Source organism: Pezoporus flaviventris, unplaced genomic scaffold (assembly GCF_033815535.1).
Source record: "Pezoporus flaviventris isolate CSIRO_AGI_PZ_B2104156 unplaced genomic scaffold, CSIRO_AGI_Pfla_v1 ptg000005l, whole genome shotgun sequence".
NCBI classification, from domain to species: Eukaryota; Metazoa; Chordata; class Aves; order Psittaciformes; family Psittacidae; genus Pezoporus; species Pezoporus flaviventris.
Window position 1 is genome coordinate 7,115,962 of NW_026892553.1, and position 24,810 is coordinate 7,140,771.

The 24,810-nt window shown below is 42.6% G+C and overlaps 2 protein-coding genes and 1 long non-coding RNA gene across 4 annotated transcripts; 2 read left to right on the plus strand and 1 right to left on the minus strand.

Annotated features, from left to right (window-relative positions):
* The first annotated feature begins 1,102 nt into the window (after window positions 1-1,102).
* TMEM35A (transmembrane protein 35A) lies at window positions 1,103-4,774 on the plus strand. Its single transcript, XM_061445891.1, has 2 exons — window positions 1,103-1,509; window positions 4,253-4,774. Exons 1-2 carry the CDS (start codon window positions 1,390-1,392, stop codon window positions 4,637-4,639), a joined length of 507 nt encoding a protein of 168 aa, XP_061301875.1. The 5' UTR covers window positions 1,103-1,389; the 3' UTR covers window positions 4,640-4,774.
* On the minus strand, window positions 3,439-4,637 carry LOC133265404 (uncharacterized). The gene is made up of 2 exons (XR_009741951.1): window positions 4,510-4,637; window positions 3,439-3,681 (listed from the first exon to the last, which is right to left on the minus strand). It is a non-coding gene; the product is annotated as an uncharacterized LOC133265404 (long non-coding RNA).
* A 4,478-nt stretch (window positions 4,775-9,252) lies between the features above and the next one.
* CENPI (centromere protein I) lies at window positions 9,253-23,195 on the plus strand. Of its 2 annotated transcripts, XM_061445906.1 has the most exons (20): window positions 9,253-9,560; window positions 9,879-10,016; window positions 10,973-11,091; window positions 11,773-11,880; window positions 13,097-13,145; window positions 13,468-13,514; window positions 14,194-14,283; window positions 15,003-15,131; window positions 15,372-15,533; window positions 15,799-15,919; window positions 16,133-16,224; window positions 16,551-16,668; window positions 16,765-16,829; window positions 17,320-17,417; window positions 18,075-18,210; window positions 18,934-19,058; window positions 20,118-20,166; window positions 20,320-20,553; window positions 21,459-21,500; window positions 22,273-23,195. In XM_061445906.1, the coding sequence occupies exons 1-20, from the start codon at window positions 9,359-9,361 to the stop codon at window positions 22,402-22,404; spliced, it is 2,256 nt and encodes a 751-aa protein (XP_061301890.1). In that variant the 5' UTR covers window positions 9,253-9,358; the 3' UTR covers window positions 22,405-23,195. The 2 variants fall into 2 exon arrangements, with proteins under 2 accessions (XP_061301890.1, XP_061301891.1); XM_061445907.1 differs by lacking the exon at window positions 9,879-10,016.
* Window positions 23,196-24,810: the final 1,615 nt, after the last annotated feature.

Sequence of the window (24,810 nt, forward strand, 5' to 3'; positions counted from 1 at the left end):
ATTTGCTGTGTTTTGTATCTGTCCTGCCATGCTCACTGACTGGCAAGCTGTGATCCTTGTTCTCCTCAACTCTTCAAAAGATGGAGTTGCTACAACCTGGAGATGAGTGAGCAGTCCCCTTGTGTTCGTGAACTCCACGCTGTTTACAGGGCTCCTTTTATTCTTCTAATTTTTACTTTTGTGTTGTATTGAAGTTACCTTTTGGTTTATCCTGGTCATCTGCACCAGAGCAGAACACTTACCTGCAGTGAGGCTGTTAAATTTGACTCTTTTCTCCAGAAGAGGAGTTCCCTATCTGATCTGGCTGAATCAAGGCTGACAAACTTCCAAGGAAACAGAGAGCTGCCTCTGTTTTTCAGACTTCAACTCCAGTCCTAAACAACTGTGAGCTTGGAATAGTAACAACAACCACCATGTCTCAAGCCATGAGAGTTTAAAATACATACCTGAGACTTACTACAGTAGAAAGGGGAGATGATGGGGGGATTCCTGCCAGGCATAGGAAGTGTCACTCTTGTGTTATCCCATGAGAATTTTGCACACTGTTACAGCCTTTTGTTTCAGTTAATAGCAAGGGATAGAGTTTTCCAAAGTTGTTTCATATCATTACACCCTGGCTTCTCACTGTGAGATCTGAATGGATTTCTGCTTAGCCTGGATACGGTTTTGTCAAAAGGAAATGTGTTGCAACTTAGAGGGGGAGAGATTATGACTTTTAATCAGAAAGTAACAGAGGATCAGGAACCCTTTCCAATACTCTCTGGTGAGCTGAAGACACAGGACACTTTATCTGCAGTGGGGAAGGGTGGCACAGTGGTCTCACTCTTTTGGGCATCAGGTTTCAGGACAGCCACAGGGACAAGACATCTTTTTCTGCTTTTTTGGGGGCAAATACACAGCAATAAACCCCCATATTGCTTAATAAATTAGTGCCTGAGCACCTGAAACTGAAAGCCGCCTATGTCCAAGGGACCTCTGACCACTCCACAGCAGGTTGCTCCCCTGCCTTCTGCTAACACATCCTTGTTTTCCCAGGAGTGAGCAACTGCACTATGCTTTGTGCATCCTGCATCCCTAGAACTGGCTCAGTTTCGGCTTTCTGTGTGTAATGTATGGAACGTTCAAGGAAACAGAGGATGACTTCATGGTAGGAGCGGTGGGAATACTCATTGCCTGGCAGGTGCTAGAGCTGCCTGGCTCTGCCTGCGTGGCTGCGGGGCATTAGGACCCGGAGGTTGCTGAGCGGAGGAGGCTGAATTCCCCTCCCGCTGTCATCCTGCTGCCTCTGCAGCTTTATTCCTCATCTCCTTCAATGGTGGCTGACAGCCTCCCGCTCGGGCGGGCAGCCACAGCGAGAAGGCCTCGCTAGGACTCGTTCCCTGCACCTCCATGGCATCCCCCAGGACCATCACCATAGTCGCCCTCTCGGTGGCCCTGGGGCTCTTCTTCGTCTTTATGGGGACCATCAAACTGACCCCTCGGCTCAGCAGAGATGCCTACAATGAGATGGTGAGTACGGCAGCGGCAACATGGAGGGAGAAACATGGGGGCTGTCTTCTCCTCAACCCTGCGGCAGAAGCACTGTTTGCAGTGGGATATACGGAGGGTGACTGCTCCGGGACGCTGAGCGATGGGGGGGGGGAGAAGGAAGAAGCTTATCTGTTTCTCTATTTGATGGACACAAGTAATACGCATTGCCATGGATATCCTGGCAGCCGTCGCTGGGCTCTGTCTGAGTGTATCCATGGAGAAACCTCTTGCGGAGGGGAGGGAAGGAGGACACCAATGCCTGGAAAATACCGGGATGCAAGGGTCTCAGAAAAGGCAGGTCTGTAGAAGTGCCAGACATGTAGCAGGCAGGTACAGCTGATCCCTGAGGGAATACCTACCCCTGGACTGAGGGTAGGAAAAATCAGATGCCTGCTTTGGCAGCCAGATTGTCATGCTCAAAATTCCGTGCTGTAAAGCAAGGATAATGACACTGACTGTCCCTACCTCACCAGGCTGAGCAGGGATTAATTCATGCCTGTGAAATGCTTTGAGATTCTTAGCTGGCAGAAGAAGATATTATTAATAGTCACCTTATCATTAGCCTGGGAAATAAGCCTCTCCTCCTTCTGCCTAATGGAAAGGGGTGAGGAGAGGATGGGGAAGTCACTGTGTGCATTTCCCAGCTGGTGAGCTAGTGCTGCTCATCCCTGCCCAGGGCCAACCCTGCTGCAGAGCTTTGCTGGCTGCAAGCTGCAGGCAGGCAGCTGCCACATCTTGCTGCCTTGTCCATGTTTGTTTATGCTCCTGCTGGCCCCTGTCACATTTATTGCAGTGGCTGAAATGCACTGGTATAAATTTTGTGCCCCTTAAAAATACAGTGCTAGAAGTTTCCAGCACATTCTGTTCTCTCCCCTTGCTCCACCTGCCCAGCTGCTTTTGCTTAGCTCTCAAGTAACATCTGAATCGCAGTGCCTCATCTGCAGCCCAGCACAGGGATCTCACAGAGGGGAATCTCTGAGAAGAGACTCAGGAGCAAGAGACAGAGATGAAACGCCCAGGAAACAAAGCTCTTAAGCTTCTGGTACATAAGGGACAGAACACAGCACTGAGACTTTGCATTGCAAAATCCTTGCTCTGTAAAATATTTCACTTCCCTCTCCCTTTCTGCTTTACCAAGAGCCAGGCCTCCAGTTAGGAATGATCTCCATTTTTAGAAAGACAACACAGAGGCACTGCTGTTACACAGCACCATCATTCTTCTATCATTCTTAATAGCTCATATTGTAACATGTTCACGGCTCATTAGGCTTTCATGCTTTTGCTATGCTGCATACCAGGGTGGTCTGCCATGTAATAGAGACAGTGAAAACCTGATTTTGCTCATCAATAAGCATGGCTTCTTGCCCCAGGCAAATAAGAGAACCGTTGTTATCTACCTGCAACACCAAACTTGAAGCTTTTCATTCAGCAAATGCCAGACACACTAGTTTGTCTATTAAAATACTTCAAATACCAGAGTACTCTAGGACATGCTGATAGTGCATTTCTTTAAAGAGCTGTATCTTTCACAACTGTACTCTGCTCTGAGGAGAGGTTTTATCCACTGATGGTTTAAAATCCATTCTTATTAATGAATACACTTGGAGTAACTGTGTCATGAGATCTTCAATTACTTGCTAGCTGTGTATTTTTGAAGTGCCAGATCCTCTTAGGAGAAAGCAGGAAAATTTACAGAGAAGTAGGGAAGTTCTGTGTGCCTCTAGTGCAGGTTTCCAAAACCACATGGAAGTAAATGTACAATGGGATTAGTGCCTGTGGGAGCTGAACAGCTCTGTACCAGAGATTTGACTTCCATTTCCCTCTCCCTGATTAGAAAGCAGCACAGTGGCAAGAGTATCCACAGGGATAGTATACTCAAGTGTAAGTGGAAATAATTTCAGTGTCTCAATAGCTAGGAGCTTTATTAAAATATATATAAAAGGAAATAATTGAAAAAGAAAACAAACCCAACTAGCCCCCAAGCACCTAATGTTCAAATGCAAGAACTTAAATGTGTGTAAGGACAGAGGTTGTTTCTTCTCTGAAACAATGAGGCAGCCGTGTAAGGAGGCTTAGTCTTCCAACTTACACTGCTTCTAAACCCAGCATAAACCAGGAAGCAGAGGATATCACAGGTCAGTTTGCTTTCACCTGAGGAAAGAAAGGATCACAAAGGTATATAAGCGCAAAATAGGGTTGTTGAATCTCAGCTTTCATGTATAGTGTCATGCTAAGATTGTACTGCTCCTAAACACTAGGATATTGTAAGTTGCTGCGAGGTATAAAGAGACTTCTCTTTTTCCTTGCTATGCCTTGGCTTTGCAGGGACTAGGTGTGTTATTTACTTAGGGACTAGCTACTCCTGGAGAGAGGTACTTCTTTTTTTTTTAACAACATGGTTCTGCATTGCTAATTCTAGCAATTGTAACTTCAGATTTCAGGAGAGGGTACACCTGGCCTGGTCCTAGCTCCAGAGATGGGTGTTAGGCTGCAGTACTGTTTTCCAGCAAGGAGGCAATAATTTACAAAGGGGAATTGCAGGTTGATGGTATTAATATTCCCCCAACAGAAGCATTAGGGGTACAGACTGGGTATTGTGCCAGAGGGTGATGTATGAAGTGATCCTTAGGTCATACTATACAGCAGTCTATTTACAAGGAATTCACCTTTGCCTTTACTTTCTCACATTGTGGTGTTCTACTCTATTACTGCTTGATTTCAGAAGCGAGCATACAAAAGCTACGTGCGGGCCCTCCCCATGCTGAAGAAGATGGGAGTCAGCTCCATCCTCCTCCGCAAGAGCATTGGTGCCCTAGAAGTGGCGTGTGGCATTGTCATGACACTGGTGCCCGGTCGCCCCAAAGACGTGGCCAACTTTCTCCTCCTTCTCCTTGTGCTGGCTGTGCTCTTTTTCCACCAGCTAGTGGGGGATCCACTCAAGCGTTATGCCCATGCTCTGGTCTTTGGGATCCTGCTTACCTGTCGCCTGCTGATTGCCCGCCAGCCAGAGGAGCAGCCGCCAGAAAAGAGGATGCTGTCAGTGAATGGGGATGAACAGCCACTCATCAATGAAGCAGCTCCTGAGAAAGGCAAAATGAAGGTATCCTAGTTGAGTGCGTGTGAGAAATACGGACCCTCGAGGCAGCTCTCTCCTGGAAATCACCCAGAAAAAAATTGTTTTTTATTTACCTATTTATATTTTTTCGTCTGTCTAAATAAAGTTGCACTTGGGGTCTGAGAGACACGTGGTATGTGTACACTGTAGTCTTGCTTTTGCTGCTACCCTGTAATGTAGATAAACACAAGCTAGCTTTCACTGGGATAGCTTGGAGGCAGTGAACAGCCTGGCTGGAGTATGCTGGCGTCAGCAGAAGCTGCAAAACCAGCCTGAGAGCATAGGCAAAGACTTGGACAGGTAATCATTGACAGTGCTAGCTTGGCACTGCTGCACTGGGGAGAACACATCCTGAGTAACAGCTGAAACCTGGCCTGGAAGCACTTCTGCTACATGGCAGGCTCAGCAGCAGCAGCTGGGTAGAACATAAGCTGGATGACCCTGTGCTGGCTTGCGTAGCCCCATCCACAAATCTATGTTTCCTTCTCCATGGTCAAGGGGAGAAAGGACCCTACCAAGCATAAAAGTGCTCCTGTGTTTAAGAGAGGGGTCCCTTAGGGGCTGCTTCCTCTGTGCCCAGTCCCTTCTTTGGACATCTAGGGAAAGCATGGGGTGCCCTATTTACATCTTTCTCAACTTCCACACTTTGCAGAGGCTCTAAAACTGGGACAGTGGCCTGATAAAAGTCATTTTTTTGCCCACTTCACACAAGGCAATGGCACCTCTTTACCCTTCTTTGCAGAAAGTAAGGATCCCTGGTGAGGGGATGGGGAGCAGAACTGCTCAATGAACTCAAAAGATCTGTCTGCTGTTGGCAAATAGCATCATGCTCCCTATTTCCTTCCAAGAACAAGATTCCTTTTTCCACAACTACTGCAGCTTTATAGAATTGTTGGTTGCTGCTGATAGATGAGGGTCTGAACATGTCCAGGTACCTTGCTGTTTATCCCATGTAGCTTTGGTGAGCCGGGGGAAGTCCTCTCAACAGAGCCTGAATCCATGTGTTGTATCTGAAACCTTGGAGTGTCATAAGAAGCATGTGTTACCTCTGAGACTGTTTTTCTTGATGTTTGTTTTCAGTTTTTCCTTGTTTTCTTAATTCCTCACATTAATAAACTTTTTGAAATATGGAGAAAACTGTCTTGATAAAAAAAAATTATCTATTTTTTTTCCAAGAGACACATTTGAAAGTATTTTTCCCGTGCTCAACACTGCCCCTAAAATGGGCAGAATCGTATCAGGGGGATTTCAGGGGAAGATAAGGTGATGCAGGATCAAAGCCATCTGAATATTACTGGGCTTTACATCAATAACCACAGGCATTTAAAACAAGTGCTTCATCATGAAACAGTCTCAGATAAATTTCTGCTTCAGTACAATGTGTCAGCAAGAAAAGATATTAAAACTCCGGTAAAACGTATTATGTCTGTATAAGAATTAATGATGGATGTTCGTACACAGTATATCCAGTTTCCTTCGAAATTTGCTGCTGAAACAGCTGTAATCCCAAATATATCTATATGTGCTGAAAAATCTTCCTCCTAGAGCCCCTAAGAGTGACTATTTCTCTCTTATCAGATATGCACGCTGCACAAAGGAAACTACAAACAGGCCACCTTTCTTAGGCAATCTCTCACCTTTACAGACTACCTCAAGGCCATCCCAAATGTATATAGGATTTGCTTTACTTTCCAAAATGCATTTCATCTACCATGCCCTGACTCATTAATCACTTTTTAATGCAAAAGCAAGTATCACCCACTCAGCCCCCACCATGATGCGTTTTCCTACTCAAAATACTCAACTTTTGAGTTGAACTGAGGTGAACTGCAGCCTTTTGGCCAGCTGCCCCTGATACATGCATCTACCTCTGCTGCAAGTGTTCGTGTTTGCCTTTTGTAACGTTCCTCAGTGAAACCTGTAGAGATGCCGTACTAAATGTAAGAATATACCACATAGCAAAACTTATCGTTGCAAAACCTTCAGACTATAAGTGAATTCTGAAAACCATCCCCTTTTCACATTTGCAGCAGTATAAATTACTGACTGCCAGCAGCAACGTGATCCTTATTAGGGAGGAATACAAAACTCATTTGGGTAACAAGAATTCTGTGTTTATCTATATTGAGTTGACCTCCATCCTTGTCCCCCAGCATCAGCAAACTGTGGAAGCATCTTTGCTTGCTCGAGGTTGTAAGTCACCAAGAACTGATTTAGTCCCTTTGTTAAGTCAACGACGCCCATTTACTCTTTTTTTCCCCCTTTCTTTCTTCATCTCCAAGCCCATCATTGCAGGGGGTTGGTCTGGCTGACCTTTGCAGGTCCTTTCCAGCCCAAATTCTACGATCCAGTCCTTTCAGTCTCACCCCATTACTGAGGGCAGGCACCTCCTAGCGCCATGCTTCCCTCCCCACTGCCAAGACCTATCACAGGAGGGGTGCCTGTCCTGCAGCCTCCCCCAGGGCTCCCCAGAACCGCTGACCCACCCGCAGGACCGGCCCAACATCTCCATCCTCTGTTAAAAACGGGGCAAAAAGAACCATCACATCCCATCCCGTCACCCCTATCACAGCTCCAACCCTTCGCGCTTCAATACCCCCCGCCATCTGCCTCCCGCCGCCGCGCCACTGCGCATGCTCAGAGCCACCCTGGGCAGAGGAGGAGGAGGAGGAAAAGAGCACCCTCGACCAGAGGAGGAGGAGGAGGAAAAGAAAAGGAGAAAGAGAAAGAAGAAAAGGAACAGAACGAAGAAGAGGAGGACGAGGAAGAGGAGGAAGAGGAGGGGCGCCCGTTGGGCGGGCCCGCCTTGCGCGGGCGATGTGCGCATGCGCGGAGGTTTGAACTGAAGGGCGGTTGGTGCTGGCGCTAAGTGAGGTAACTGGCGGGGCTCCGGGTATGGCAGCCGGGATAGCCTCGGAGCGGCTTCTTACCCCGGCAGCGGCAGCGGCAGCGGCAGCGGCCGCGGCAGCGGCCTTTGGGGCTACGGAGCCGGCGTGTTTGAGCGCGGCGGTGGGGCTGGGCTGGGCTGGGCTGGGCCGGGCCGGGCCGGGCCGGGCCGGGAGGGCCTTGTCGCTTTCCATTCCCTCAGGGCCGCGTCCGCTCTGCTGCGGCCTCCGGGGGCAGCCGGAGGGAGAAGGGTGTCGGCTGGGAGGAGGGGAGGGGATATTCGTGCCCAGTATCCGTGTGGAAGAGTCTGGTACTGAAGAGCTGTGTGGTGGTGGGTTCGCTGTTAGTAAGAACTGGTGTTACAGCCTGTCTGGTACTTCTGCCCTAAAGTCTGGTGACCTGCTCGAACCCACCAAGCCTTTCTGGTAGAAATACTGCAAAACAAAAGAAAACTAAATAAATCCATAAATCCAGGTGGAGGTGCCAAGGACTCTGTGAGAAAGCTGTTGCTGTACTGCAGGCGTGATAAATGACGGCTGCTGGCTTGCTCTGCTTCCTGAACCGCTTAGAGCATGCTCAGGTGGTTCAAGATGCAACAAGCAAGATTCCAGTGTCTGGGGTCTTCTGTAACTCTTGTATCATGTCAATCCAAGAACGGGGTAGTTGCTATCGGGAGTTTTCAGTGTTCTGAAGCATCTCAGTTATTCTTGGTCACCATCATGTAAAGCATCTTTGTGATGTGCTTGGTATTGTCCTTTAATACTGGGGGGATATTTTTCACCTGAAGTCAGTAGTTGTCATTTGTAACTGTGAATACCCTGTGTGTGTATATCGTATGCTTCAGAGGAGGTCTTGATGTTCCTAGCAAGAGACTTGTTCTTGGTATGCTGCACGGAGAAGTTAGTGACAAACCTATAGGAAAATAGGGATGATACTAATGTCCTAGGAAAGTGAGAGCTGAAGAGGGAGTAGAGTATGAGTCAAAAATCATTCTGGTTTATTGTGTCAGGAAGGCTTGGAAGCAAAAGATGGGCTCCAGCAATCCAGGGACATGCATCATACTAACAAACTTGGAAGCTGTAGCAAAGCTTTATGTTTTGTGAGTAAAAGGTTGATCTCTCCAGTGTACTGAGGAGAAAAATGCTGAATTTCAATGGTTGAATTTCACCCAGGGCTAGGCAGTTCTGCAGTGTTGGTAGCTCTTCTGCTTCACTGGGAAGTTTGCCAAAAATATATGGTTTTCAATCTTGGCTGTTACATAAAAAAGTTGCAGAAGAACCTAAATTTTGTAAAATAGGGAGATAAGTGTTGTTATGATCATCTAAAATCTGTACGTTGCTTGCAGGAAAGCATGACATGTTGACAGTTTATATTGACATGCGTAATACACGTAATGAAACTTGGAAGAAAACTGTGGATTGTGTTTTGCTAAGTATCTGATTATGTTAGGTTTTGGGTCAAACCCCTATATGAAATGTTATATCATTTACAATTGAAAGGAGTTTGTGTTAACTTTTACCTGTGATTTGTTTTCTTCCCCGTTTGAATCAAAGAAAAGAATGCCGTTTTGACACACTGTTATCTGTGCATCTTCTGAATATATTGTATGACCTCTGGGGGGCAGGTGGCTCCAAATGACTTCTTCAGAAGTTATGCTGTTACATTATGTAGGATCCCTCTGAAAGCTATTCTTTTCTTGCAGGGAATTGGCTCTCTGTTCTTCAGTTGTTGGAGGTTTATCTATTTTCTTGCTTCTTTGTAATGAAGGATTGGAACCCATGTGACAAATGAGTAAAATTCTTCAATCTCAGTTGGGAGTCTGAAAAGATGCTGCAAAGTAAGAGTTCTAAGACCCCAAAGGAGCCTCTGCAACAGCACCAGAAAAGCCAGTCTGGTCTCTCTGCATGGTTAAAAGTGGGGAGAATTGACCCTGAAAAGAGTGTTCAGGATCATCAATCTCTCGATCACCAGGAAAATTACAGCAAGCAAGAAGACTCACTGGAGCCAGCTTTGAGCTACTTTGCAAAAGGTACGAGCAGCTTTCAGGTTAGCTACCCAAGGTTGAAAAGATAACAACTAAATTCTTAATAACAGCAATAGTAATATTTTTTAAAATATCTAATTTTATCTGCTGTTTTCCCCCTATAATGCCTGAACTTTGTAACGTTTCTTTGATGTCTTAAAAGGATTTTCCCTTTCTGTTAATATGTAATGAACCCAACAAAACCCAATAGCTGTAGGGACAGTTCAAAGAAGTTTTAAATGGTTCATTTTTGATTCAGAAGTTTTCATTCTTGTTTGTCATGTTGTGTTTTTTTATTTTTGTTTTGTTTTTTTTTTTTGCTAGTTCAAGACCGTGTCTCATTGAAAAGGAGCAGTGCTCTGCAGAGACACTTGGCTACTGTGGAAAGCATTGCCCTGCAAAGAGGGTTACCCCCTGAGGCATTTAACGTATTGCTAAGCACAGCACTCTGTGGCAAACTTGGTAAATGTTTTTATACTGTTAATGTGTCTTCTGTGTATGTCTTTTATTCTGCCCCCCCCCCCCCCCCCCCATCAAATCTGTTAGAGTTAGTGTGTTTATGGGGACGGTACTGTTAGGTACTTCAGTATACAATTATCTTTGAGATGCATCAGTATAATTCCTGAGTTCACATGAAAAATAACCTCAGTTCTTGCTCCAGGGGGGTGGTATCCCAAAAATCAATTACGTGTTACAAATATTTATTTAAAAGCTGGTTTCCTTATTCTAGAGTTGCAGGTGTCTGAAAGGCTGAAATTGTGACATTGTGTCTGTTCCTTGTTGTAACTGTGTAGCTTTCTTTAACCGGAGATCAAAATAATTGAACAAATGGACTTGTTGCTTTAGTGAAAATTGCCCAAATTAAAATGCTGTCCTAACAATCAATTCAGCATTGTGAGGGTAGATCTCATGCTGCTTTCTTAGACATGGTGGCCAACATTTATTCTTCTAAATAATGAAATGCTTAATGAAAAAAAAACAACCCTAAACTTTCCCTTCCAACCCAAGAGGAGCATACAGGATTCTTTCTCCATTACGCAAGCAGTGTTGTGCTTTTCTTGATTTAAATTGCTGACCTCTCTAGAACACTGATCTGCTGATGTTTGGCTTACAGTCATATACTCCTGCTGAGAAATTAGTTGTATTACCAGAAGCTTGTATTACTTTTGGTTGTCTTGCCAAGAGTCTAAAAGCTGTTTCAGTATTAAAATAATATTCCATTTTCTTTAAGCTGGAAAGAAATATTCCTCATCATTTTGAGGTGTAGGTAAATCTCTAGTAGATTCATGTACCCTCTTACTTTAAGCAGTGAAGTGCTGAATAGTCTTGTTTAGAGGGAATTTTGAGCCAAGCTGCAGAACCATATTGAGGAATCCTGTTCATAAGCACCATCTTATTTTAAATTGTTTGTTTTCCAGCTGATACAGTGAATACTCGTTTACTGAAGAGCCTGATTCCAGAGTCAGTAGTACCAGAAACTTCTGTGGTTTCAGCTGTATCGTGGCTCTGTGTTAGCAAATGCTCAAGCAACATCCAGGTAACTCAGTAAATGTTTACAGCAGTTATTGCTTCTGCACAGGAATGATGAAGACAGATTTTTTTCTTTCAGGAAGCAAAAATCCTGAGGTTTTAATGTAGAAGGTCTTACATAAAGATACTGTCCTTTAGGAAGATTGGCAGACATTCCCATTGCTGAAACAGCAGTGGGAACAGAGAATGCTATTTAAGCATGAGTGGAAATTAGCACAGTTCGTGTGTGAAGATACTGACCTCCACCTTGCTACAATCTCATTTCAGGTAGTTGTACAGAGTGATAAGGTCTCCCCTGAGCCTTCTTTTCTCCAGACTAAACAACTCCAGTTCCTTCAGCTGCTCCTCAACACACTTGTGCTGTAGACCCTTCACCAGCTTTGTTGCCCTTCTTTGGACATGCTCCAGCACCTCAATATGTTCCTTGTAGTGAGGGGCCCTCACATCACATCTGAGGGTCATCACATATTCAGAACTGAGCTGCTTTTTCGATTCTGATTTGGCAGTTGATGTTCTTGGCATACATTCTTACACATTTGAACTAGCCCAGTTCTGTTCATCTGTACTTGTGTTCTCCTTGAGAGTAGCATGTATCCTTAATGATTTTGTCTCTTGAACTGGCTAGTGACTGGTCTGGCTGCTGTTTGCCCATCACTTAATGTAATACAGGTTTTTTTCCTCTATGCAGGTGCTTTTTTTAAGATGGCTGATCACAGTTTTTGACTTCATTGATCACAAGGAAGACCTTCGTGCCCTCTATGGTTTCTTCTTTTTCTTCTTGCAAGAGGAGATGATGGTAAGGAGAGCTGGAGAATATATGGAATTGACAAAAACCTAAATGTTCATTAGTAGTATTCATGTTCATGTTTAGAATTAGTCTGAAGTAGCTGTTGGTTAGAGACCATTTTCTGATGCCTGGAATTTATTTTGTGGTTTTTCATTTTGCCTTTGAAGATTGCTGGGTGATTTAGCTTCAGAACCAGGGAGGTACTGAAGGATTATTTCAGTTTCAATGCGGTGGTTTGCTTGTTTATAGAATTGCTGTTTTGCATCAGAGTGACAGTATACTTGGTCTAAATTCCCAAGAGTAACTATGCTGGTGCATCTCTGGGAATGCCTTTGGTGTCGCACATAAGCAGGTGAAGTCTCCTGCTTCTGGGGTGAAACTGACTTGCATACCTCGGGCAAAAAGAAAACAACCTTTTAGAGCAATGTTGATTTAAAGGTGAGAAACTCTCAATGCCAATTCACTTAACTGATTTGAAATGTAGCTTAAATGAAAATGAACAATCAGGACATTTCTCTTATATGACAACTGTAAAACCCAGGTCCTGGAATATTGAAATGTTTGGATTCAGTTCACATTAAGATGATCTGGGTGGTCATGTTAAGCAGCTATTCTTTCAGTTTAGGATATTTTGTGGTCAAAAAGTTCTGAATTTATATTGAGTTATATTTCTTGCAAAGTTTTTAATGGTTTTAGGTGAACATTAGTTATATTCTTTTCATAAAACTGGATATAAGTTCTTACTGTTTAAAACAGCATTTTCAGGCATGATGGGCCAATTGGGAAGTGCACCAAAGTTGGTGTGAAAGTGGTTTAAGCCCCTTACAGCCTCAATTATAGAAACTCTAATGAATTATTTTGATTCTAAGGTGCCTTTCTTACTGAAAATGTGATTGTACTTCCACTGCTGACTCCTAAAATAACCAGACCATGTTTCCCGTAACAAGATTCAACACTGAACACTGAACAACAACTCACTGAACAGCTTGACTGCTATAGGGACTGCTCATAGTGCAGATAATGTTTCTGAATAAAATTGACATGTGTGACACTAAAACCCATGCTGTTTCCTAAGGGCAGTAGAGTGTGCTCTGCCCCATGGGGACACAGGGATGACCTGAGGCAGTCAACTGAATAAACCAACATTTGCTTGTGAATCCTTTATGTTGCTTTAATGTGGTCAGCAGCACCAGCAGGATATTTCATTACTGCCTTTTCCTTGCAGTGCCCCTACATCTGCCATGTGCTCTACTTGCTCACCAGGAAGGAGAATGGTGAGTCAATCCAGTTGTATGAGGTGGAATACCATTTTGTTTCCTACTGTCTTTGCTGGCATCAACTTTCCTTCCAATGGAGCTAATGCAGTGACCAGGCAATATATTGCTTTTTAGGCAGGAAGTACGAGTGGTAGTGGTAGTTCAGTCTGATACGTGTAGCATTTTCTGAATTGGAAGCTATCTATTAGCCTGTCTATTAGGAATAAGGTTCTGCTTCTTTTGCAATGGCTTTCTATAACAAACAGGGTATTTAGTTTTTTGCTTAAATGTCTGATGCAGTGTTTTTTAAATTCCATTATGTTCTTAATTGTATCTCCAGTCAAACCTTTTCGAGTTAGGAGACTGCTTGACCTCCAAGCAAAAACGGTGAGTTTATTTCAAATCTTGTAGAGTTTGACCTGTGGTTAATAATGTGGCTTGTAAGACTGATGCCCTTACAGAGTGGAGCAGAGAGGGGCTTAGTGTCTGAGGACAGGGTTAGACTGGAACTGTACGTTGTAGTGTTTGTAGCATTAGGGCTTGTCTGTCTTGCATGTGACTGCCTAGTTTTCATTTGTGTTTGTGAGCACATACAATGACATGCACACAGCTATACATTTTATGCCTATGTGTAGTAAAATCCTTGAAGCAAGAGGTGGCTTCATTTATCTGTTAAGATCTTTAATTTTCTAATAATCTTTTTCAAGTGGTATCAAACATGACTCAAATATAAGATTGTGGAGGATCTGTGATCTTTGTTAGAAAAAAAATATATTTTTGAGCAGTTAGATGGCAGACAATTTTGTTATAGTTTTGATTGTTAAATTCCTTCTTATTAGTTATGATTACAGAAAGTTCCTTCTTCAGTCCTCTTCCTGTGGTATTTCATTGACATTTTCTGCTCTTCCTTTCATTTTCAGTTGTTCATCTATGGTCACTTACTGACGTGTAGCTTTAGAAAGCTTTTATTAATCAGTGGTGGGTTTTTACTTCTAGAATACAGTATGTGGTTTTCTACATTAAAAACATACCCCACATGTTTTTCCTCTTCTTCTGCATTTGGCAGGGAATGAGGTCTTATTTGCAGGCTCTGCTATCACTTTACAAGCTCTTTTGTCCTGAGCTGGTGAGCATAACCCTTCCTACAAAAACAAAGGTAAGGAGTTAGATTTAGTCTACTTGGAAGCAATACTTGCAACACTGTACTGAGCTTTCCATTTAAGCTATAGCATGATTTAGTGGTGAAGGTTAAATCCCAAAACCATCTTCAACTGTTTTTTATGGGCACACTATATTAACTTTTGTGATTAAAGCCCTGATTACCTGGGCTGAAACTGGTATGAATACTTGTGTGATGCTTTAGCACTCGGTTAGAATTTACAAACTGATTGCAACTGAAGTGACAGAAAATAAGTTTTATGCAGAAAAGCTGTTGGGTTCATTTTTCCAATTTTTATTTTGTGTAGTATCTAGATTAATTTGAGAATTTGGTTACTCCCTGCATTTTTCTGTTTGGTGGATATCACTGATGCTGAATTTGGGAAGCCTTCCCAGTAACTTGGTATAAGCATACCTTGGTAATTTTTATTTCAATGTATACTTGAGATTTACTGTATGAGTTACTGATTTATCTGAATAAGGATTATTAATCTGAAGTGTTAGAGATCTTTTCTGAAAAGGGGGGACATCATTTCAGAAGCATAACTATTGAACTACAGGCAAAAGGTAATGAAACTGAGGACCACTGCTGCTTGGTCTGTCAAGCAGTGTTGAGTGTATAAACCCTGTGGTGACATTTATCAGAATAGAAACTGATCTTTCTGTCACTTTGTCTTAGTTTGGCTTCTTGCATAGGTATCTGCTTTATGTTTTCAGATTTACTTCAAGAATGCAGAGGACCCATGGAAAGCAGCAATCAAAACAATAAGGCAAAGAAGGCTGGAAAACTCTCCAGTGCCCCAGCCACTGTTTTTAGGCGCAGCTCAACCTCGGTCACAGAAAAGGGTAGGTTGTGGACTTAAGGTAGACCTTAGAAGGTGCCAAGGAGCTGTTTTCTTTATGAATATTGGCAAATAATTGAGTCGGGCTTTATTTCAGCCCTGGGAAGGGTGGAGGAGCTATACAGAAATCTGCTATTCCCATTATAATGAAAGCCTTTCTTGAAAAATGCAGTCTTTATGGAAGCACTGCGCTTGATTGCATTGGAAACAGTCATTGCTATTCTTTTGTGTTTCTTTTCTAAAGAAATGGAATGCCCAGTTGGTGATTCCTGCAAGTAGTACAAACAGAAGTCATTTGGAAGGGGTCAGGGAAAAGAACACTGATTTGTACAGTACAGATGAGTATTTTCCAGTAGAGCTGCTGCAGAACTTTCCTCAGCTCCTACAGAATATCCACCGTCTAGAGGTGAGTTTCTGGAAGGTCCTGGTGAGGTCACTGAATGTTTTGAGAGATCAAAGGTTATACCTCTAACCCCAGTGTGTATGTGAACAGTGTGTGGGCTGCCTAGTTCTAACAGAGCATCTAGTCCTACCTGGGCTTGACAAATGAGTCCTGGAGATGTTCTTGTTACTGGTAAAAGGATTGGACAGTTCTGGTAGAATGAGTTTCTTTGGCAATTTGCTGATATAAATACTGAATAACTGTTTTTGTTTGTTCATTTCTCTTGCAGTTTCCTTCCCGGATGGGTTCAGTGTTAACAAACCCTTTATTGCTTCACTACATAAATTGCACCAAAGATGAATCTGTTTACCTGAGGCTCTACTATTGGTTGAGCCAGACTCTTCAGGAAGGTTGGAACTTTATAGTACCTTGTATGGTAGGGAGGTGAAGGATGTCTGAGGCTTTTCACCTTTTGCTAATGGTACTTTGCTATTCGGATTTATAGTGATAATGTGATAATCACATAATGTTAAAACACCTATTAGATGAGAACTGAATTTTATTACTGATTGTGCAAATTCTTGCTGTGCTCGTATTTGAATACAGTATTCTCTCCTATTTAGAGTGTACTTGGTGTGTGGTTGAGAATGGCCAAAATGAAGAAGAATTCAGGGACTTCCTGGAAATTCTCTGCAGGGTACAGTGTTTCTTACATGTAAGTGCCTGCTTTGGGGAAGCAAAGGGTTTCATGATGTCCTTAAGCTACTTTTGGGACTTACCTGTTTCAATCAGTATCTCTGAGAAGTGACGGTGTCTAAGTAATAAAACATATTCCTAAGGCAAGTCAATATTCTGAAGATGACCTTGTTTTCTACAGGAAAGGTAGTTTAAGAATGATATTAAGAATTATAATTTGAATGTCCTGGTGAATTGTATGTCAGGAAGGAGGTGTAAGCCTCTTTGTTTCTCCAGGGTGAAGTGAGCATGGCAAGGTGCAGGCATATGAGATTAGTTTTTGAATGTTCATCTTCTGCTTTGTAGGAGGGACTTGCTCCCTGTGAAGAGTTCCTGTATCGGAGCCTTCCTCTCTGGGATGGCTTGTGCTGCCGATCACAAATCCTCAGGCTTGTGAGTTGGATCCCACTGAACAGCATGTATGGTATGTGTGATCCTCTGAGTGAGGCTGGACAGTGTCTGATCTTGAATGACAGAGTTTGTCCACAGATGATATACCGTCTTCTCATTTCATTTTCAGAAATTAAATCATATCTCTACGATCCCCTGGCACAGCTCTTCTTCACATCATCCCTTTACTTTAAGGTAATTTAAGTGAATACAGTGGCTATTTAGTTTTGGTTGTTTCTGTGTCTGCACTTGTACCAGGTGTAGCTGTCTGAGGGATTGTATAGGGGACTTTTGGGGAGGTTTGTGCCCAGAGGAGGGTCAAGCATGTACTTACATTGTAACTTTTGGGGAAATTTGAGTGCCTTTCAAATACTTTTTTTTTTTTTGACCAGAATTAAGCTAAGGCACTGGAAATAAAAAGAAATGAGGATACACAAGACAGTAGTTGGTTTGCAATTTTTTATTGCAATTTTAACTCAGTATTTGAAGCACGCATCTTCCAGGAAAAGCTGTGTAATGCATACATTCAGATCAAGGGGATATGCAGTTACTTCACTGCTTTTTGTGGTCATGAGAAACTCTTGATATCTTTCTTTGCATATATAAGCTCTTATGGCATTTCTTGTTTAGTATTAGTCACTTTTGTAAATTGTTATCAACCTGTTCTTGGTTTTGCCTCTTGCAGTGCAGTGTTCTTGAAAGCCTGAAAAGGCTGTTGCGGAACTGGTTAAATTGGCAGATGGTTCATCTGGATTCAGCAGCTGACTCCCAAACCCATTCTTTGTAAGTTTGTCTGAAATAAGTGCAGTGTTCCGTGCATTGCTCACTAGTGTATTTAGTGATATATTCTAACCCTATTATCAGCATAAAGAAAAACCAGAAGGTTAATAATGTTGTAATGTTTCTGCTCTATTGTAAGCTACCTTGTCAAAGAACCATAGAATAGTTTGGGTTGGAAAGGACCTTAAGATCGTTTAGTTCCAAGCCCTCTTCCATGGGCAGGGACACCTCACACTAAACCATGTCACCCAAGGCTCTGTCCAACCTGGCCTTGAACACTGCCAGGAATGGAACATTCACTACTTCTCTGGGCAACCTTTGCCAGTGCTTCACCACCCTCACAGTAAAGAACGTCTTCCTCATATCTAACCTGAACTTCCCTGTTTCAGTTTGCATCCATTAGCCATTGTCAATGCTCTTCTTTTTCTTTAAAAAGATTTCTACTGACACTGAAGATTGAAATTTCCAGAAGTGAAATCCTTGTAGCACTAACAGCTGAGTCATGTTTGTAGTAACATTGGTAGCAATATTTTACTGGCTATATTGAAGAACAAATTCATGTTGCTGAATGCTTGTGGTACAGAAGGATAAACTTCAGTTTCATTTTTACTGCCTGCAGAGAGGTGTATATACTCACATTGCATCATGTCGTTGCTGCAGGAATACAACTTCCTCTGGACTAGTGAACACGGTGGCTGAACTGATCCACTTTGTTGGAATGATCTCTACGGTTGCCTTGCGTTTGGAAAGCAATCATACATTCTTGCTGTACTTCATCCTTGACTTCTATGAGACTGTACGTATCCTGTTCATTTCTGGCTTTCAGCATCCCAATACACGCAAAGGATATTTGCATTTTTTAAGTTAAACCATGAAAACGTCTTCCTCATAGTTTACAGAACTTTGTGATTAAATACAAGGATATTCCAAATACTTGATTGGTCTACAGGTGATGACTGTTGCTCTTGCATCCTTAGGCAGAACTAAATATGCTGCTAGAAAGCAGCTGCTCTTAAATCAGAGATGAACTGTGACTTAAGGGAAGGGGAAGAAACAATATGACATAACATGCTCTTTTAGTGCTGATTTATAGAAAAAAGCAATGTTCACTTCAATTTCAAACAACATATCCTGATATTTTTTTTTCCCTCCTTAAAAAAATGAAGCTTTCCCCAGTTTGTCTTGGAGACAACTAAGAGCATCAAATAGGCTTAAGCCTTTTCTCTAGTTTCCTCATATTCTCTCTCTTACTGCCATGTGACCTCCCTGGGTAGGTTTGACTCTGAGTAACCATGACAAAACATATGGTATACCCAAGTGGTTGAAGCAGAGACTGAGGTATGGACTGATGATATCTCCATATTGCGAAGGAAATGGAATTGCTTCACCCTGGCTTTCCCTCCTAAGCGAAGTCGCTGGAGCTGGCTGGAATGCAACATCATATGCTCTTTCACTCTAAAAGCCTTTGGGGTTTGTTAATGGCAGTATTAATCTGCCTCGATTTGCTTCCTTCTTACAGGTGTGTGATGTATATCTGAAGTACAATATGCCTTTGTTGATAATGCCTCCTGCTGGAGTTTTCTACCCAGTGCTCCTCGGCATGGATTCTGTCAACTTGAATCAGCTCTGCTACATTATGTACAGGTACTACAAATGGTGTGGGCTATAGGGACTCCTTGTTTTTTCTTTGAGTCTTTTGGAAATGAAACTATCATCATCTTGTCATCTTCTTTTTCTTACCATGCAAGGCAAAGGTGGAAGTTCCAGCTGTGCTGAGCTTTCATGATACAGGATGCTGTAGCTGTCGTTCCCACTTCATTTTTTTTTTTCAGTTTATTATCCAAAATAACAGGGTTTTGATATACTTCCTAGTATTATTTCCATATCTTTGAAATGTGAAGGAAGGAGTTCCTATATTATTTTGAGAGAACTTATCGGCCAGCTGGAATCGCTGGCAGTAAACAACTTCTCACTCTTGTGCTTTGACCACTAGACTACAGAATTTATAAGGAAAAGCTTACATGGGCTGAGTAGGAAGCACTTCTGCAGCCTTCAAACTCTTGGGCTTTGGGACTGCCTTGTGCTGCTTTCAGGTGCAAAGACAGCACAGTTTAGCTCTGCAGGACCCCCCAGCATGGCTGCTGCTGTTGGCCTTTTTAGTTCCAGTGGCTGCATGTTAAAAGAGCAGCCAACTGCTGACAGCTGGCACAGGCCTCTCCATGTGGCCTCTTTCTCCAAGGAATCTGCAGGGTAATTAACATGACAGGATGGTCTCTGGGAAATAAGAGGAGCCAGTGCTGCTTATAGAGAGCAGCTGTCACGTTGCATTACTTACAGTGCTTCTGTTCCTCTGCTTAGTGAAAGACTCCTTTCTTAAAAACGCACTGCATTTCTTTGCTGATTTTAAGGCTGTATGTCAATAGTTACTTATTGCCTTTATAAGGTGACTGTCTCAGGGACACTAGTCATGTCTTCATCATTTAAGAGACTAATAACTGTCTCACTGCTCTGCCTGGGAAGGCCAAGTGATAAAGTCCCTTTGAGTTCTTTTTTTATCTGTCTCCTTTTTATCCGTAAAGTTTGATCTCTCTTGAATAGGAAATAAGCTTTCTTAATATGTTCCTCCAGCTTATTTTCAACACTGGTAGGTAGTAAAAACTTACAGACCCCCAACTTTATTGTTTGTTTGCTTGTTTTTCTCAGGTATCGTGCCAACTTGGTGGCTGCAAAAGAAAATGAGCACAGTGAAAAGGTATTGTGGATAAACACGAGTGCTGGAACAGATCTTAGCAAGGAGTTGGGTTTTTTGGAGGGGAAGTGTTGTGATGCCATTCTTTTAAGGACTGGAGGGAGCACACAACTGCTTCAAGGATGCTATTTTTTGGTTTATGTTCTTGTCCCTCAGGAAATACAGCAATTCAGGTTCAGCAGTGAGACATACAAAGAGTACAACCAGTACATAACAGCTATGGTGGGTTGTCTGTGGACATCCAATGCATTCCAGAAGGATACTCATCCTCAAGGTCTTCATATCGATGATGAACTGCTGAACAAAACTGGAGTGAAGGAATTCAAAACCAGCTTTAACATTGTCTATCACCCAGCCATGATAGGCTATGCTGTCCAGTTCCTGCAGCAGGTAATGGTGGAGGCCAATGTTTGGGTCTTTGACAGCACTGGATGTTGTTTCGACAGTTTCTCTAGAGACATGGCTCAACACAGTATCTGACTTGTGGAGTCAGCTGGGCTTTCAAAACTGCTCTGGCATTCTGTGTGTGTGTGAGAGATCAGTGGCACAATTTGAATAGTCTCTGTGTGGTATGAAATCATGCATGTAACAGTTCTAGATGTGAACTCGTGCTCATAATTTTGAAGATAGAATACCTAAATAAGGAAAGAAATTACTAATTCAGTAAAAGCTTCCCAGTAGTGCATCAGGCCCCACAAAAATATGCAGTGTGACCTAAACAGTTGAACGGCAGAAGTTCAAGAAACACCTAGTTCAACTGTATACAGGTGCCCATGGGAGGATCTTTGCATTCTTCCTCCTGCAGAACCAAACTAGCTTTTACTTGGCAGCATTACATGTGTGTCTTAAGCCAGGGGAAATGCTCAGCTGCAGGGCCATCTTAAGCCCATCAGTGTTGAGCACCAGAGGGCACTGCTCTGCAGCACACTCGGAGGACACAAGCAATAATCTAAATGTAGTAGATTCTGTCCTCTTGCTCATCTATGTGTAATGCTCTGGAGGGGAGGGGAGTGGCTTTTACACTACAGAGAGACAATGGTTAAAGTTAGCTAAATAAATACTTTCTGTCGCTGTCCAGTAATGCTGCAGCAATGGGGCAAGAGGGTCTCGCATTACCTGGTCACTTGTGGAACGTGGTATGGTGCTGGAAGCCCAGTTTGAAGCATGATTTAAAAATCTCTGAATATATTTGCACACCTACAATCCCTGATTTAGGAGGGGACTAAGCAGAGGTCCAGCAACTCTGTACATACTTTTTATCTGACTTGATACTGTTTTTATTCCCTCTCCTTAAGGCTTGGCCAGATGATACCACCTTCAACTTCAGTTTAATTAGGGTAAGATTTCTTGCTTTAATGAAGTGAAAACAGGCAATTTTCAGCTGCTGTGTAGGAGAGGATGAGGTGAGAATATTCACCAGTTCCACAAATGCTCTTTAAATATTTTGAAAGGGGAAAATTCCAGCTGTAGATTTTGGCTCAGTGTCTTAGAGGAGAACATCAACGTCTGAGAAGTTTTGTACGTGCTCATCTGTGGGTAGCGGTCTTCTCCACAAGTCAGTGCAGTGTCAGGACAACACTGTTTATTGTTCTCTGTAGAACAAGTTCTATTTTTGGTGTAGTTGAAGCAGAGTTTATATTATCAACAAACTTGGTATTAAATTTCTGAGATAGATATGTAGCTTTGTTACGGCTTGAACAGGGATCCTCTGCTGAGTGAGTACAGTGGCAGTTTAATTTCCTATACCATAGTGCACTTCAAACTTGATCTGGAAGAACTGCCACTAGTGATGGGAAAGAAGGCTTTAATATCCAGATTAATTTGGTTCCTGTCATTTTCACTGTTGATCCAAAAGACTTTGCTCTTCTTAGAATTGGGATTTAGAAACATCTTCAGAATTAAAAAAGATGATCACGATTTGTCGTGTTCAGGCTAAGAATGTGTAATTCATAATTGATGGGCATGTGGAAACAGGATGTGACCCTCTGTACTTGTAGACTAGGATGGATATAGTCGAAGTATGGAAGGCGATATTTGCAGACCTTTTCAGAATGGCCTAAGAGACAAAGCTATGTCCTGCACATCTGACTGTTCTTTCTGGTTTTGTAGGGAAAGAAGTGGAATTGGTACCTGAAGTACCTCTATGCAAAAGGTTTAGAGGGCCTGAAGGTCTTTATTGAAAGCAGCATCAGTCGTGTTTCCCAGGCCTCTCACAATAAAGCAGGGAATATGGAAATGTGACCTGGGACTCGCCAGAGCCTTTGTATCATTTGGAACAAGAAAGCAGAATATAATGGACTGTGTCACTGATTCCTCCTTCCTCAGAAGAGAGAAACAGAGCAATTACCCTTGTCTGCATTTTTGTACTGACATCTATTTTAGGAATGTGAAGACACAGAAGGAATGCTGAGTGCCTGTGGCTGCTGCCTTGGCTCACTAATACTGAACCCCCTCTTGTCCCTGCTGAACTTCTCTGGTCTGAAACTGCTGAGCTCAGATGTTATGTATCATCCTCAGTTTTCATCCTTATTTTTCTCTGTTGGAGCATCTGCTTTGATTGAGAGACAAACATTTTCCAGCTCAAAATCACAATGAGCAATGCTGCTTCATGTATAAGTAACGCTGATCCCTGACCTTCTTTGCCTTCCTCAACAGTAGGTAATGAGAAACAATTGAATCAGTCTTACAGGAATCCCGTATATGTTCTGGATTGTAGCACTGAGTTTTCCAAGTCCCTGTTGCACCATGTACATACTGACTTTTAACAGGCTGACCAAACTGACCTTCCAGAGCTTCACTTTCAGTATAAAGCTTCCAGATGAGACTTGATGCTAAAACTACTTATAAAGTTCTTCTAATGCAACTGGAAGATTTGGTGCTCAGTTGGTGATTTATTGATGACTTCAGCAAAAATGTTGCCACTGGCTCATCATTTTTTTAAGTGCAAACACAGCTTTCTTTTATGTAATTTTATCTCGGTATGTATTGTATATTATCTGTGTACATATAGATATAATTTATATTCTGGAAAATGTTTTCAACGTGTTATTTTGAAGGAACTTTGCTACAAAACTTACCTTCTCCTGTCATTTCATTGTAACACTGACTAGAAGCTGCGTGAAGCTGAACTGAGGTCTCCAAAATTTGAATGAACTTTATTTCACTCTTGTAAAAGAAGGTTGTAACAACTTGTAAGATGGGTCAGAGTACACTGAATTTTGCACTTTAATCTGTACTTTATTCCAGTAATCAGTCCTGAGAGTGACTCCAGAACCAGTAATGATGTGTTTGGTCTCTGCATCCTCTCATAGGTGTATATATATTTTTATGTCTGTATATATGTATATTCACTCCAGAGAATATGAAAATCTTTCCCTGAAGACCTTGAGAGAGATTTGCAGAGAAATACTAAAGTATTGCCCTCTCTCATCCTGCTGTGTTCCTCCAGCCTGTGTAGGGGCAGTTTGCTAATTTCTGTTGACAGAAATGGATCTTCAAAAATCTGGATTATATTTTCTCAACAGAGGAAATATTACAAATCCACCCCCCTCCCCCCCATTGCTGTGTTTTAAGATGTATTCCTAACATATAAGCATTTACCTCCTTTAAAGGCTGGTCCTGTTGTTCTGGACCAGCTCAGCTTGCTGGCTGATGACTATTCCACCACCACTGGCTGCCAATCCCTGGCATATTGTTGCCTGTTGTTTGTTAGGCTCTGTAAAGGTTTCAGCTAAGAATCCAAGGAGGAGAGCTCTATAGCTCCATAGTTGGTTTTATAATTTTTTAATGAAAACTTATGAGTTTTCATCATTCACACTATGAATACCTTCAGAAAGGTATTTGAAATGCTGGTACTTATGCAGGAAAGCCTGTGTATTGCATTCCTTAAGGGCAACTCACACCGTTGTCTGCAGATGTTGACTAGACTTGCACTTTCATATCCACTGGGGTTCCATATAGGAATGGGGCTGGAGGGTTTGACAGCGCCAGGTGTGAAGACATGGACCCGGTTACAGACCTGGGTATGGCAAAAGAGCAAATACAGAACATCTCAAAGAATCATTGCTCATCAGGAAGACTTTGTGTTACTAGGGTGCTGGTTGGAGTTGATGTGGAAGGAGGAGAGCTCTGCAGCCCTCCAGTTAGGTTGGAAGGGGCTGCCGGAGGTTTCATTTCAGTTGTAAAAGGTGCCTTGATTCTGAAGAATGTGTATAAATGTGTTTAAAGGGGCTTATAGCAGAATCCTTTAGGATGTACTGAATGTTGTAGAGTTACTGGCTTCTGAGATCAGTTTTTCCCTTGAGGGTGGTGTTTAGTTGAGAGAATTGAATCATGTTATGGCAGACTGTTGTTGCAGCATCACAGGTCTTTTGTTATGCCCTTCCTTACAAGTCTTTAAACAAATTCTGTACGACTTTGTCATTCAAGAGCACTGGATGCTTGGAGGTGCAAAAATAAAGCCTCAGGGCAGACAAGTTTCCTGCAATGTCAGCTTTTTGGTCAAGGTGGCTGTTTAAAAACCTTCCCATGTAGCAATGATGTGCCTACTATTACTAGGCACTTGACTTTTAGCCTCTGGAACCTTGGTGGTTGTTGTCATCTTTCACATCTGCACATTTATTTTCTTTTTCCTTCCTGACTTCAATG